Genomic DNA, 16284 nt, shown 5'->3' on the forward strand with positions numbered 1-16284 from the left:
ATTCCGGTTGCCGCTTCTTCCTCATTCTCTCCTCTCCCTGACTCCCTCATGTGAACTGACAGGAGAGCTTAAGCTCAATAAATATGCAAATCTTCTCCAATCCTAGACGTGGGTGTTTAATTTATGTCTCCAATGATGTTTTTGGATGTAAAAAACACACAAATGTCATTAGTTGACCTCAGAGAACAGTATAAAAAATGTAAAAGCCAGTTCATGACACCTTTAAAATGCCCTCTGTTAAAAGGAAAAGGAATAAGGCAAAGATGGAAAGAAACAGGAATAGCAGTGTTAGTGATGTTAAATGTGATGAAAACAGTACAGTGGATGATTCAGATAGTAAGGCCACTAACAGCAAAAATAAAGGAAAACAGAAGAAAGTCTGTTCTTTGTGAAAATTAGGGATTTTCTGGAAAAAACTAAGAACATAAAATGTACAGGTTGTGAATTTTTTTCCCCTCATCGGAGAGTATTTATTGAGTCAGTTGGAACACTAATGGGGGTTAAAGCACTGAACAATTTACTGTGAATAAAATTTACAGGCTAAAGAAATGTGTTGCTATTGATACAAGAACTACAAACACAAACTAGTTTTGAAACAACACCAATCTTTGTTAATTGAGTCGTGAGAACTGGAATCCAAAAATATTAACTTACAAGCTTTGGGAGATGTTAAGAAAGAACCAAGACAAGTTGAGACATTAAAGTCCCAAAAGTCTCTTTTAGAGAATATGCTTGGTATAAATGTTATGATAGATACAAAGAAAAACTGGTGCGAGGATTCAAGTGCAAAAAGATGTTTATTAACAAATAAAACAAACTTAAAGCAAAAACCCATGAGGGGGAAAAAAACACATAATCAGAACAATAACATACAAACCAGCAACCAGAAAGGGTCACGGGGAAACCGGGACACGTAGACAGTACAACGATCCGACAAAGACTGACAACAAACAACAGGAGCTTATAAAAGGGAACAAATGAGGCAGGGACCAAGGGAACACAGGTGGGAGAAATCAAACACTAATCAGATAACAAGGGGGGAGAGATCTGACAATGATAGGAGCACATGCTCAACATCACAAAAACCATGTGCACACAAGACAGGACAGGCATGTGACAATAAAGACACAAGGAGCTCTGACGAGGTCAAGGTATCAGAACTTGGCTCAAATGGATGTCCCATCTTAATTTTTATTCAGCTTGTAGGGAAAAAAAAGGTCAATGCGGATATCACTCTTTACGGTCAGAGAGTGGCCAAGAGTTAACTGAAACAAAATATATAAGACAGAGAGCTGTAAGGTTTTACAGTGACCTGTTTAAGAGTTTATATAAAGTGATGGATTTCCATGATGGATTGCCCAGTGTTGCTGAAAAATCAAAGGCATATCTAGAAAGACTCTTGTCTAACCATAAACTTTGGAATGTCCAGCTGAGGATACTGTATAGAACCATGTCAAGATAACGTTGTGTCTACAATTAGTTTGTGTTTCATATTTTGTTAGGTCTCTGGTTAAATGGTCACGTTATTACTGTCTTACTGAAATACTATTGTAAATCAGTTGTGGACTGCAGTATTACCTAAACCTGTGTCTATTAATGCTAAGGGTAAAGATAAAGGGTCGAGAAAGATTTGTTTTGCAAACTTTAATTTGACATCAGTCATTCACGTTAGTGCTCAGCAAACGTATATGCTGTTATTGGTACATTTCTCACAGGTGCACCGCAATAAATTAGAAACACATACGCACAAACATGGGTTTGTTGATGGACATGCTGATGGTGAGGAATTACAGTTGAAACATCTCATAATGTACCTCAAACTGAGTAGCATTACTGAGAATATATATATATATATATATATATATATATATATATATATATATATATATATATATATATATATATATATATATATATATATATAATGACTTACTAAACTCACAGAGCATCCAGAAACAGGGCTGCTTTTCGTGAAGCCTTTTTTTTTTTTTTAACCATAGCTTCCAACTTCGACCATTTTATTCACAGTCAATTATAAAATGTGGTAATCCCAACATCCTTAATTGCAATCAATAAGAGGTCTTTATGAAGGTAATTGATGGGTCGAATTTAGCCTGCAATCTACCAGTGGAAGAGCCCTGTATTTAATGCAGTGTATGTTTTCTAAAAAGAAAGCACACTAACATGAAGACTTACTGTTGTTGTAGATTATCTCAGTGTTTGGTGACGGAGGAAGGCTGTGCAGCTCTGGCATCAGCTTTGAGTTCAAACCCTTCACACCTGAAAGAGCTGGATCTGAGCTACAATCACCCAGGAGATTCAGGACTGAAGCTGCTCTCTAATACATTGAACCATCCAGACTGCTCATTGGACAAACTCAAGTATGTGGATCAGTAAGAATCATCCTGCCTGGTGTGTATAAGAGAGAGTTTTTTCAAGAGACTCTTTTATTAGCCAGGAAACTGTATCAAATCTTTCAATCATTCAACTTTATTTATATAGCACTTTCACAATGACGATTGTTTCAAAGCAGCTTTACAGTGTTAAACAGGACAATATTGCAACAAAATGTTATTTAGCTGTACAGCCGTTCTGGAGAAAACAGTGATATTATCAGCTTATTTTAATTTATCATAGAGTGACAATGTTGGCAGATCAGTTTTATAGTTTATAGAATCAAATAAAACCTAATTAATTATTATTTTTTGTATATTTAGTTGAAAACTTAAATTATGAAGTAATTAATTAATTATTAATTCATTTAGTCCCCTACAAACATTTGAAAGAGTTGGTGCAGCTCTGTCAAAACGTATGTTTTCACATTTTAAATGTTAAAAATATAGTTCACTGACAGCTCTTGGGCCTTGGGTAGTAGATTGTGCAATGACAAATATAAACCTCTCCAACTTTAGTGAATTTGCCATCAGTGGTCAATGAGAGAGAGCATGTGCGTGCTCTGTGATTCTGTCACACTGTGAAATTACATCTCACAGAAAGTTTTCAAATTACCTTTTCAGTTATTTAATACGGTAATATGAATTGTACCTGCACCTTCAGCATTAAAATGATTTTACCCGAGTTGGACAGAGATTGAGATGGTGCCATGTCATGCCGTACCTCTTACAACAGCCACAGGTGTATGTGTCGTCAGCATGAGAACGTAGAGGACAGCATGCCTTTCCTGATTTGGACCTGATGTGACTGTAATGATATTATTGGCTTTTTGCACTTTGTAATTGTAGAAAATATGTTTCTGAACTGAATGATTCAAGAATCAGGTGGTGTTTCTGCGGCAAGAGTAAACAAAAAGATGATTAAAATAGTTTGGTGTTTTTTGGCGCAAAATAATAATTATTATTATTTTCAGTATTTATCATATTTTAAATAATGAATCTCGAAGCCCTTGATATAATCTCTCATTTACAGCAATAAACACAAATGACAGGTCATTTCATAATTTTGATGTCTATGGTGGGTCATTAATAATGCTTATTTGAACATGTAAAAATGCAGAAAGTTTTGTGTGGTGGGTAGGTTTAGTGTAGGGGATTGAATATACAGTTTGTACAGTATAAAAATAATTTATATGTGTTCATGTATTTCTAGTGTGGATCATGGAGGAGAGTTCATGATGATATCAAGACTACACAGTTTCAGTGTTTGTTGTTTTGTTATTAAGTTTGCTTGGAAAAAGTGAACCAATCTAATGTTTAAGCTTATTCTTCTTAGACTAAATTTCTAGATGCTCCTCCTAGAGTTTAATTCTACATCCACCAAACTCAGATTAGACCTTCAGACTCTGAGTTAGTGTCACTTTATCTTTTCAAACTCATCCGACACTGGCAGTATGTTTAAATGAGACGACTGTTCAAACTACAACTGTCAAAATAAAAATGTTGACAATTGGTGAGATCCATCCATCCATCCATCCATCCATCCATCCATCCATCCATCCCCTTAGCAACCACACAGAATACCCAAGCAAATTATCAGAATCTGCGCAAAAATTATCTATATGCATATATAATGCTGTTGTATTAATAGTCATGTATAAATGCATTATGTGCCTCAGAAGTAATGGAATATAAATACAGGATGTTTGTGTTTAGAAGGTGTGGCAGTTTTGCAGAACAAAAGCCACAGGTTTATAGAGAACAATGTAGTTCCCTTCTGTATTTCGTAACTGACCGACGAATTGGTGGATATTTTTCAGAGAACAATCTACTTTGAGTGTTTTAAAATGAGCCAATGAACAATGGCATGCGGTTCACGTCTTCTATGAGATTGAATGCTCACAGCAGGCTAGCACTTTCAAACTGCTGTGAGCCGCGGCCGTTTCCCTGTGTGCTTCAGCAATGTTAAGCGTTTCCTCTTAAAGAGCTTACATGGTTTGACCCTGCGTCTTTTTCAAGATGTCATTCAAACTTTGTGTTTATGGATGTGGTTGTTTCCTGTTCTCAATTGACGTCCACAATCTCTCTCATATAAATAATAATAATTATAGATTTTATTTATAATGCACTTTTCATTCCGAAGAATCTCAAAGTGCAAAAAAGGGGATTTTTTTTTCTTTAATAACAAGTAAAAATATAGAATAATACAAAACAATCAACCAACACATAACAGTCAAAAGCTTTTCTGAACAGAAAACAGCTGATGGTCGAAGTCTCTATAAGCTCCGTGGACCACTCCATGTTTTACATTTCTCCCAGCGCTAGAGGCTCTATTGCCACATATTTCCAATTCGGCAGTGTCCTGATGATGTCGTCGAGGCATGACAGCTGAAGATCAGATGATGGGGATCGCTGCTGCAGCACCACGCAGGAGGCAAACAGTTTTCCAGGCACTTCTGTGGACACACCGGGGTCGGCGCAGAAGTCCAAGCCGTTCCAAGGCTGCGATGCAAGACAAAACAGAGACGCAGCCGAGACGCGGAACATCTCAACATCATGCCGGACACTGATGACGCTGATAGCCCGGTGCAAACTGCAGCCACCATGCACATCAAGCCCAATGGAGACCACCAGTGAGCAGCCGACACCCAGAAGAGAGAGCAGCCGCAGCGAGCAAACATGAGCAAAAATTGATTTCTGGACATCTTAATATGAGTGAAAGGGAGTGTCTAGGTTATGTACAGTATTGTTCAAAATAATAGCAGTACAATGTGACTAACCAGAATAATCAAGGTTTTTAGTATATTTTTTATTGCTACGTGGCAAACAAGTTACCAGTAGGTTCAGTAGATTGTCAGAAAACAAACAAGACCCAGCATTCATGATATGCACGCTCTTAAGGCTGTACAATTGGGCAATTAGTTGAAAGGGGTGTGTTCAAAAAAATAGCAGTGTCTACCTTTGACTGTACAAACTCAAAACTATTTTGTACAAACATTTTTTTTTTCTGGGATTTAGCAATCCTGTGAATCACTAAACTAATATTTAGTTGCATGACCACAGTTTTTTAAAACTGCTTAACATCTGTGTGGCATGGAGTCAACCAACTTGTGGCACCTCTCAGCTGTTATTCCACTCCATGATTCTTTAACAACATTCCACAATTCATTCACATTTCTTGGTTTTGCTTCAGAAACAGCATTTTTGATATCACCCCACAAGTTCTCAATTGGATTAAGGTCTGGAGATTGGGCTGGCCACTCCATAGCATTAATTTTGTTGGTTTGGAACCAAGACTTTGCCCGTTTACTAGTGTGTTTTGGGTCATTGTCTTGTTGAAACAACCGTTTCAAGGGCATGTCCTCTTCAGCATAGGGCAACATGACCTCTTCAAGTATTTTAACATATGCAAACTGATCCATGATCCCTGGTATGCGATAAATAGGCCCAACACCATAGTAGGAGAAACATGCCCATATCATGATGCTTGCACCTCCATGCTTCACTGTCTTCACTGTGTACTGTGGCTTGAATTCAGAGTTTGGGGGTCGTCTCACAAATTGCCTGTGGCCCTTGGACCCAAAAAGAACAATTTTACTCTCATCAGTCCACAAAATGTTCCTCCATTTCTCTTTAGGCCAGTTGATGTGTTCTTTGGCAAATTGTAACCTCTTCTGCACATGCCTTTTTTTTAACAGAGGGACTTTGCGGGGGATTCTTGAAAATAGATTAGCTTCACACAGACGTCTTCTAACTGTCACAGTACTTACAGGTAACTCCAGACTGTCTTTGATCATCCTGGAGGTGATCATTGGCTGAGCCTTTGCCATTCTGGTTATTCTTCTATCCATTTTGATGGTTGTCTTCCGTTTTCTTCCACGTCTCTCTGGTTTTGCTCTCCATTTTAAGGCATTGGAGATCATTTTAGCTGAACAGCCTATCATTTTTTGCACCTCTTTATAGGTTTTCCCCTCTCTAATCAACTTTTTTATTCAAAGTACGCTGTTCTTCTGAACAATGTCTTGAACGACCCATTTTCCTCAGCTTTCAAATGCATGTTCAACAAGTGTTGGCTTCATCCTTAAATAGGGGCCACCTGATTCACACCTGTTTCTTCACAAAATTGATGACCTCAGTGATTGAATGCCACACTGCTATTTTTTTGAACACACCCCTTTCAACTAATTCAACTAATTGCCCAATTGCACAGCCTTAAGAGCGTGCATATCATGAATGCTGGGTCTCATTTGTTTTCTGAGAATCTACTGAACCTACTGGTAACTTGTTTGCCACGTAGCAATAAAAAAAATATATACGAAAAACCTTGATTATTCTGGTTAGTCACATTGTACTGCTATTATTTTGAACAATACTGTATGTAACCCTCAATCCCTAAAAGAGGGATCGGAGACGTACGTCACATTGCCACAGGTGCTGTACCTCTGCTGAATGGCCAAGCCACTAGTTCAGCTCCTTAGCGGAAAAGCAAATATGCGGTGCTTCCACTTCCTTATTTATACTCTCGCTGTGGGGAGGAGCGTGGAATGCTTGAGCCGCATGCCAATGTTCATTGGCTCATTTTAAAACACTCAAAGTCGATCTGAAAACGTTCCCCAATTCATTGGTCAGTTCCAACGTTGTCTCCGTTCCTTCCTTCAGTGAATGAGGGTTACATATGCCACAGAGACATTATTTTTACTGTAGAAGTGAAGAGCCATGCATGTGATTTTCAAGTGAGCAGAGAGAAAATTATAAATGTACACATTTCAATATACATTTTCATATTTGATTTTTTTAGGAATGGTTGTTAAGAAAAGTTTAAAATGAGTGTGAAACTAAACCAGGATATAAAGATATTGTATTATTTTGCATATGATGGAGATTAAAAGTAAAGTAAGAGTATAAGCAGATCCATGTTATATTTCTAAAAACTGAAATATTGTTGAGTGTATCAAACACGTGGGCCTGTAGATGATTTCCTTCCTTGAGGCAGCCCTTGCTCACACCCTCTACCCGTTCCACCCCGGCTCTATTGCCTTCATGTCCTTCACACTTTAAGACTTCAAAACTTTTCAAATGTTTGTCTTGAATGTTTTTATCCATTTGTAAATGTTGCTTTTTGTGATGTGTGTTCTTGTGTTCAGATGCCTGTGATCTCACACTGGATCCAAACACAGCACACACTGAACTCGTTCTGTCTGAGGAGAACAGAAAGGTGAAGTGTTTGAGAGAGGAGCAGCCGTATCCTGATCATCCAGAGAGATTTGAGTATGATCATCAGGTTCTGTGTGGAGAGAGTCTGACTGGACGCTGTTACTGGGAGGCTGAGTGGAGTGAAGGAGCTGAAATATCAGTGGCTTATAAAGGAATCGAGAGGAAAGGAGGGAGTGGTGACTGTAAGTTTGGATGGAATGAGAAGTCCTGGAGTCTGAACTGCTCTGATCACAGTTTCACTGTCAATCACAATAGGAGGGAAACTGTAATCTCTGCTGGTTCTGTCTCCTGTAAGAGAGCAGGAGTGTTTGTGGACGTGTTGGCCGGCACTCTGTCCTTCTACAGCGTCTCTGACACACACACACTCACACACTTACACACATTCACACACACATTCACTGAACCCCTCTGTGCTGGATTTAGATTGAATAATTATAACTCTTCAGTGTCTCTGTGTCACATTAAACAACACACACTGACTGACTGACTGACTAACAAACACACACAACTAACCGATTCTCACACAAACACACAACTGCACTGTAAAGAAACAACAACAACCTTAAAACTAAGTTTTAAAAAAATCCCCCTGTAATTTTCAGGCAGAAGGAGTCACAAAAAAGTGACCATGACCTGATTTAATGCGAGTCCACTAAACTTTCTGAATGTGAAATTAAACAACTGCTACTGTGACAACCTGTACGGATAGTCACAGGAATAACTATGTTTTTCCCATGTTTGTGATTGTTTAAATGTGTTTATGATATTTTTTCAATGGCTGTTATTATGCTGGATTTGTGATGTGTGGTACCCTCTGTGGACTGGAGGGGGAGACTGTGCTGCTCAGAGACTATATGGGTAACGAAAGCTGTCAGAATTTGAAAGCCAGGGCAGGGACCTGTCCTAACCGAAGGACAGGGTTGCCAGGTCTGCACAACAAACCCCCTCCAAATGCTAATCAAAAGTAGCCGAATTCCGGCCAAAACGTGGCAAAGCACGCAAAAGTTCCTAATTTTTATTCATAAAATATTTCATTTTGCAGTATAGTTAGTAAGTCAACCGTTTTTGTTTATTTGTAGTTTGGCTTACAATTTTGAGCGACAGATGTTGTATTTGATTTAGCCTATTTTTCTCTTGAGATTTTTTATGGTGTTGACAATATGATAAGAATTTTTTTTACAATGATTGTATAGCCAAAATATTACATTTGAAGACACATTGAAATTGTGGCAGCCTTCATCGCATTACGGTGACGCAATTGGGTTTTTCAATGCGACCTTCGGAGGGTGTAGCCTTCACATTTGGACACAGCTATTGTTACCCACATAGTCTCTGAGCAGCACATTGTCTCCCCCCTTCTAGACTGCTGTCCCATTGAGGGTAAATGTAATATTATGCGACAACGCATTATGGAGAGCTTTTACGACCTACTAGCTACAGTCTGTATTAAAGGGGTGATGAACTGAGAAATCAACTTTCCCTTGAGCTTTTGATATATAAAAGGTCATGGTAATATAAGAATATCCTGTAAGTTTCAGAGCTGAAAACGTCCTTGTTAGTCAAAGAAAAGCTTTTATAGACACCAGGCTCAGCAAACGGTCCTGAGCTTTATACTGACATCAGTGCGCGACGAAACACCGCCTCTACAGCGCATTTAATCCAGTAGCCCCGCCCACCGACTCATGGAGGGCTCCTGCTAGCTCGTCAACAACAATAAACAAGGCAAGGAAGATTAAGATATTGCGCTATTCCTGGTTGTGGAAGAACACAGTCGCTGCATAAGCTTCCTTCGGATCATAATATTAGGAATGAGTCGTTGAACTTTATTTTTAATGAAGTTCCAGCTCATGTAGGGAAGACCGTTTGCAAACAAATCTCTGGTCAATGCTGGATTTGGATCGGACGGGAATGGTGCAACACACTTCTGTGAGTAAAATGCGTTTTTATATGCGGTGTTGGGCAAGCTACTAGGAAAATGTAGTGAGCTAAGCTACCAGTTACTCTACATTAAATTAAGCTTCACTACACTGAAGCTACCCCCCTGGGAAATGTAGCAAGCTAGTCTACAGCAACTTGGCAAAAGTAGCTTACTACATCTAAGCTACTTTTTATTTATTTAATTTTATATTGAACCAACTTCATTCCAATCAATGCTATCTCAGTGATCAATAAAAGACAAGCATATAGACATGCATACTTTTTCAGTTATTCAAAAACAGTCAGAAATCAATTTGGCAACAACAACATGTGATCCATAATATTAACAAAACCAGTTCAGTCAGGACCACTTTGAGAATGAAATTAATTGACAAGCTTTAATTTGGCGAAAGGCTCAAAGATGCTCGAGCTGCCATACTAGGCAGCTCGAGATACATCCTTGAAACAAAATCCCCCAACACAATAACGTTGTTGAATTCTATACGTCAGATTGCGTAACTACTAAAGACTAAAGTCTAAGAGGAGCGCGGCTCCTGCAATCATTGGAGATAGCGTACCTCAAAAGGGTTGGGAACGCGGTTACTTGACTAATTTCAGAATCTGTTCATGCGTGATCAGAGGAATAGAGAAGCCAGGCTATACTTGATACATAGGACACTCTGAATTTATTTACAAACCCCCAACAAACATGTGAGACCTAACATTACCAACGAGCGTTGCATGCGGGAAAAATCCTGAAGCATAAGAATTGGAGAGATAAAGTTGTATGTTGCTGGTTCTCAATCGCTTGTAGTCTTACAGCAATGTTAGATGAGGCATTTTGAATTGCCGATAGGGCAGCTCAATGGCTGTAAATGTCTGTGTGACAGACTGTTGAATGGCGTTGGATTGCGTAACTACTAAAGACAGCGTGTCTAAGAGGAGCGCGGCTCCTGAAATCATTGGAGGTAGCGTACCTCAAAGGGGTAGGGAACGCGGTTCCTTGACTAATTTCAGAATCAGATCATGCGTGATCAGAGGAATAGAGAAGCCAGACTATACTTGATAAATAGGACACTCTGAATTTATTAACAGACCCCCAACAAACATATGTGAGACTTAACATTACTTTTATTTGTGACACTAGGAAAGAGTGAATCCCTCATGTATGAGGCAAGCGCGTCTGTGTTAAACATGAGATACACCGTTATTAAACATGTGATACACCGATTTTTCGCCTTCACGGTCTTTATTTTAATGATTCAACGAGAGTTATCTGGGTCAGAGCGTTACACATTGATAAGTTTGCTTGGTATTATAATGCGCTATTCACTGACTGCACACTGCTCTGAACTTAAACAGTCTTAAGCATTGTAGTGTGCAGGCTGTAGAATGCTCTGAAAGGTGAAGCTCATGTTTATTTAATGAAATCATAGCCTGGTTTGCAGAATCATGATATACGTTTTCTCTTCCCAGAAAATGAGATGGCTTGAAATAGTCATTACACAGTATTTAATATAGCTTACTGTAAGGTGTTGATGTTATATTTAAAACGGGTTCTCTAAAATACATTTTACAGTTTGGTCCGGATTTCTGACTTTCGAGAAGAGCACGACATGACTCGAACGTAATGAAGTCCTTACATTTAAAAGAAACTGTATAAGCATGAAAATAAAATAATACAAACACACTTCAATTCTGTGAGGTGATCATTTAACCATTAGTCTGTGTTGTTACACTGTTTTCATTACAATGGTATATAATATTCGCAGTTTGCTGCAATATGCCACCTACACGAGCCGAGCTCCACCTGTTCGCTATCGTTCAACAACTTGTTCACTTACTCATTTCGCAATCAATATGCACTAATTTGTTCAATTTGTTCGCTAACAAGATCTCCCACTCAGAGACAGACTCAAAGCATCTCGGTCAATAAAGGGCGTATTCATTCACTGATTCAACAATCACATGATCCGTCACATCTCATACTTGAACTACTATTGGCTCGAGGTTTGTCAATCTTTGACAGAATGCAACAGTCCACGGAGCTGCGCATGCGCTCCTTGCCAATAGCTCCACGCTGTTTGTGGAGGGAGGATTTTCAGTGAACAAAATAGGAGTCAATAGACTACGTGAATGATTCGTTGACCTAGAAGATTCGTTCGAGAAGAAAGTAAAATCCCTCGGACTTTCAGACTATTTACGGGAAGTTCCTGTTTATGCCAATGTTAATGTTTACATTGCTCTTAGTATGTCTCAAGAATAACCCAAATTCAGAAGGCTACTTGCCTCACAACAAGAGAAATTGTATAGAAGCTTAAAATGTCCACTTCCAATCCAAACGATAAGAAATTTAATGGGAAGCAATGTGCAACGTTCATTAGTGGCACCAATATGTATCTGTTCATTCATTCTTGTCAAAGTTACCCGCCAATGACAACACGCTGACATCAGACACACGTCAGGTAAGCCAAACAATGTCGAGATGCAGCCCAAATAGATGAATGTAAAATGTTTTAGTGCGCTAGCCTAGCGGCTCACATGATTGCAATGTGAAACCAACAAATTTACCGAATGCATCAAATCAAACATGAACTTCAGTTCGGATGTTGGGGTGGACTTTCAGTTGTGAAAATGCCCTTATTTGAAAATGGTGGCAAGATGGTAGTACTGTGTCGAGCCCTGTGTATATAAGCTTACGTGAGCCTCAAGCTGAGAAGTATTGAATCAAAGGCAATGCTGAGAACCTGTCAATGTGTAAATGTCTTTGCGACAGACTGAGGAACATGAGTTTGAATGAGCTTAGATACTATAATTGATTAGAGTAGGTGGAGTAACAAATCATCTGAGCGTCAGCTGATAACGTTAAGGGATCAGTTGTCTGCCTGAACTATGCTTGAATTCCATTCGATCACTCAAGCTCCATGTGTTGAGTGTGTGTGCATGTTCATCTGTATATGATATGCATACCAGTGTTGTAGTCAAGTCACCAACTGTCGAGTCTCAAGTCCCAGTGTTCGAGTCCAATTTATTATACTTTAAATGACCATTTATTTCTGTGATCAAAGCTGAATTTTCAGGATCATTCCTCAAGTCTTCAGTGATCATGATCCTTCAGAAATCCTTTCAATATGAAGATGCATAATCAAAATTGGAAACGGTTCTGCTGCTTAATATTTTTTCATAACCTGTGATACTTTTTTAAGGATACTTTAATGAATAAAAAGTAAAAAATAAAATTAAAAAAACACTCAACAAAAATTGAAAGCCCATTTTTTGCCTTGTACAGTTCTACGTCTTGTACCCGAGGAGTTTTGGTTCCTTGCCAACGTTGCCTCTGTTGCCTTTGGCTTTTGGCTTTTAGCTTGCTTAGTTGTGGACACAAAATATTCAACTATATTACTGATCTGCCCACATTGACACTAAATGAGAATTTAACTGATCACTGTTTCCTCCAGAGCGGCTGTACAGTCGAATCAAATTCTGTTGCATTATTTTCCTGTTACCATTGTGAAGCTTCTTTGAAATGATTGCCATTGTAAAAAGTGCTAGAATTAAATGTGACTTGACTTACTTGACTGAATTATCTTTATCTGAATTATGCATTTAAACTCTCAAAACACACAAGGTTCACATAAACAGGTGGTTTTGTCTTATAGGAACTCTATGTAAGAAATGTATTTTAATCATAAAATGGCCCTGACAGTAATTTCAAATGCTTCTACATAAATCCAAACATTAACAATAGACTTGGCAAAACAACATAAAACTTGGCTTGACTTAAACTTGACATAAACTAGACTCGACAAAACACTCACCAACAGCGGGTTACACATACACTAACTGACAAAGACTATAGCAAACATGAGGACTTAAATACACAAGGGCTAATGACAAAACAAGGGACACCTGTGAACAACGATTAACCTGTAAACCAATGAAAACAAGACATAGGAACACGAGGGCATGGAATCACATGACAATAGATCACATGACAAAACCAGGAAGTGCATGACAACATGACATTGAACATGAAAACCTTAAAACATGAAACCTACAACAAAACACCCTGTGACACATATGAGTAGCCTTCGCTCTCTTCGTGTTCTTAAATCACCCACAATCCTCTGTGCGCAGCTTTGCTATCTTCAGACGTTGGCGGAGTCGGAGCGTTAACGGGGCAAATATGCTTGTATCGGGGTTCGTAAGTAAGATGGGAAGGAAGGAGAACAGGCGAACGTTCAACAACTTTATAATAAATAATAAACAAAACGAAAGTAATGCGGGTAGCCCCTGACGGACGACTGCCCCACACACATAATAAAACATAAACAAACCATAACATAAAGTCCAGGCCTGATCCTCTCTGGTCTTCCACGCTCTTCCATTTATACTCCATCATTGCAGTGAGACGGGACCGGTGAAAGGGAACGGGACGATCAGCTGCCGCTCATTATCTCTCCACCGGCCGGCTCTCACGGTCCCTCAACTCGCTGCTTGCCACAGTGCTTTTACATTTAAGCATATTTACGTTACCAAACATTTGTTATAAAAGTAGTAAATATAAGTAAATTTTAACGTTTAAATGCCGGTACAAATTACTACTGTATTTATATTAAAAATATATACAAATAACGTTACACATAACACTAAGCTTGGTTGCCGTCACCAGCATTTTAAAAAAATAAATAACTAGTTAAGTTGTATGCCTACAAATTAATTTAATGTTAATATTATACTATTCACAGCATTATTAATAGCTTTCTCGTCTTTTTTAACAGGGATCAAGGAACAAACGGAGGCGTTCATACCGAAATCAGACCTTTTCACTGATGTAATGACGCAATGACGTGCACTTGCTAGCCTGTTCAATTTTTGTGTTCTCCGAATGATAAAGAGGAGCCTTGCCTAGCCTCTGAAGGAAGTGACTTGGAAGGATCAGTCCTTCCAAGGAAGCATCCTTGACACTGAGAAACACCTAGTCGTTTACGAACAGGTCATTGAATCTTTGATTCAACCGATTCATTCAAACGCTGAATCATTCAGTAACACACTATTGCTGTGAGATGAGTGGTTCTGATGTGGAAATATGATCTGATCTTGGAAATATTTTCGCTGCTGTAATAGAACAAAAGCAATTTATATTGCATCTAAAATGTAAGTGACTCATTTTAATTAATTGTTTATGAAACTGTCATGAAATCAGTGTCACATTTTCAGTCGTGATGGTTCAGGAAAACAGCACTCTTGGTCGTGTCATGTGATGTTTTTTAACTGTATTATACGTTATCAAATATAAAAACCTTCACATTTTGAATATTTACTGCAGTATGTTACTGGTATTCTCTTGACGAGCGGCGTTGGTTTGTTTCCATTTATCCTCGAGAGGCTGCGCGATTGTCAACAGCGCAACCGTCAGTTCATACATTAGCCTATTATTATCCATTAATTATCCAAACAAACCTTAATCTCGAGCCCTGAAACTGATCAGAAAATGTAACGAAACGTTGTAGAAATTTAGTGGAGTAGAAAGTAAAATATTTGCTGCAAAATGTAACGAAGTAAAAGTAAAAAGTATGCACTATTGATTCTACTTAAGTAAAGTACAGATACGTGAAAAATGTACTTAAGGCAAGTAACAAAGTATTTATACTTCGTTACATTCCACCACTGTCTAAAGTATAGACCATTGAAATAAAGTGATATTGTTAACAGTGGTGTTTTTGTCGAGCATGAAAAAAGACAGAAATGATAAAGTGTTAAAAACCCTGATACTTACAAAAGACAGTGTCTCATACTGGATTGAAGTGATGTTTACTGTAACAGTACAATTATCACCACGCTGCGGTGCACTCTTCAACTTCTTAGCAATTATTATATTTGCCAGACATCGACTGTTACATAAATCTGTCAGCACTGTTAGACCAGATGAACAAAATATTAGAAACATTACTTTTAAATTAAAGAGGCACTGCAGAAGTCGACAAAACATTTGAGATTCCTCAACACTTTGAATTAATTGCAAACTTTTAATCAACCACATAATGTGGAATAGAATAGAAAGTGTATACCAATCAGACATGAAAAGATGAGGAGCAACAACAAGATCCTGTGTTGAAGAACCATTTCAGTCTCTACAAACAAGAAGAAATCACTTATTCTTTTATATTCAAACGTCTCTTATATGCATATACTGTATGTGCCTATGGTAGTTTAACAAACATTCAAGAAACTGATCAACTTTACCTTTGGTAGCCAATGTGAACAAATAATCAAATTCTCCCAAACTTTAGCTGTCACCTCCTGTAGCCTCAGTCTGCTTTTTAAAGGCTAGGAGCTCTTTGAATACTACGTCAAAAAACAGAGGAACAAACAAAACTGAGCCAGCTCATATTGAATTTCATCCCACATTTTGTGTAAACTACAGTTTTTGAGATTCTAATGAGCCTCCAAATGGGCTCCAAGCTATGAGTACAAAAGCAGTTTGCATTGCAGCGTCACACTCAAAAAAATGACTTAAAAATAAACAATTATATAATATGTGGTAAGTGGTTGCACACAACTATATTGAGTATTTTATTTTACAAATAACAGTTTAGTTATATGAAAAAAAATTCAAGTAAAGCACAATTTCTTTGAGTAAATACAAACCATTTCATTTTGTCACTGTTACATAATATTTATATGTGCCGTTTACTTGATGATATGTTAAGTTTATAAAAGTTTATTATGTAAGGTGAACACTGTTATCAATTTAATT

General features: G+C 38.1%; 1 protein-coding gene across 1 annotated transcript in view; it reads left to right on the top strand.

Moving 5' to 3' along the window:
- The window catches only part of LOC137047094 (NACHT, LRR and PYD domains-containing protein 3-like), a 42381-nt gene extending 31234 nt beyond the window's left edge, over positions 1 to 11147 (top strand). Inside the window, exons 5-7 of the mRNA XM_067424659.1 lie at positions 2208 to 2381; positions 3607 to 3662; positions 7538 to 11147. Of these exons, the coding sequence (XP_067280760.1) occupies positions 2208 to 2381; positions 3607 to 3662; positions 7538 to 8094 (787 nt within the window). The 3' untranslated portion in view covers positions 8095 to 11147. The remainder of the gene's footprint in view (positions 1 to 2207; positions 2382 to 3606; positions 3663 to 7537) is intronic.
- The last annotated feature ends 5137 nt before the right edge of the window (positions 11148 to 16284 follow it).

The sequence above is a fragment of the Pseudorasbora parva genome, chromosome 2 (assembly GCF_024679245.1).
Source record: "Pseudorasbora parva isolate DD20220531a chromosome 2, ASM2467924v1, whole genome shotgun sequence".
Classification (NCBI taxonomy): domain Eukaryota; kingdom Metazoa; phylum Chordata; class Actinopteri; order Cypriniformes; family Gobionidae; genus Pseudorasbora; species Pseudorasbora parva.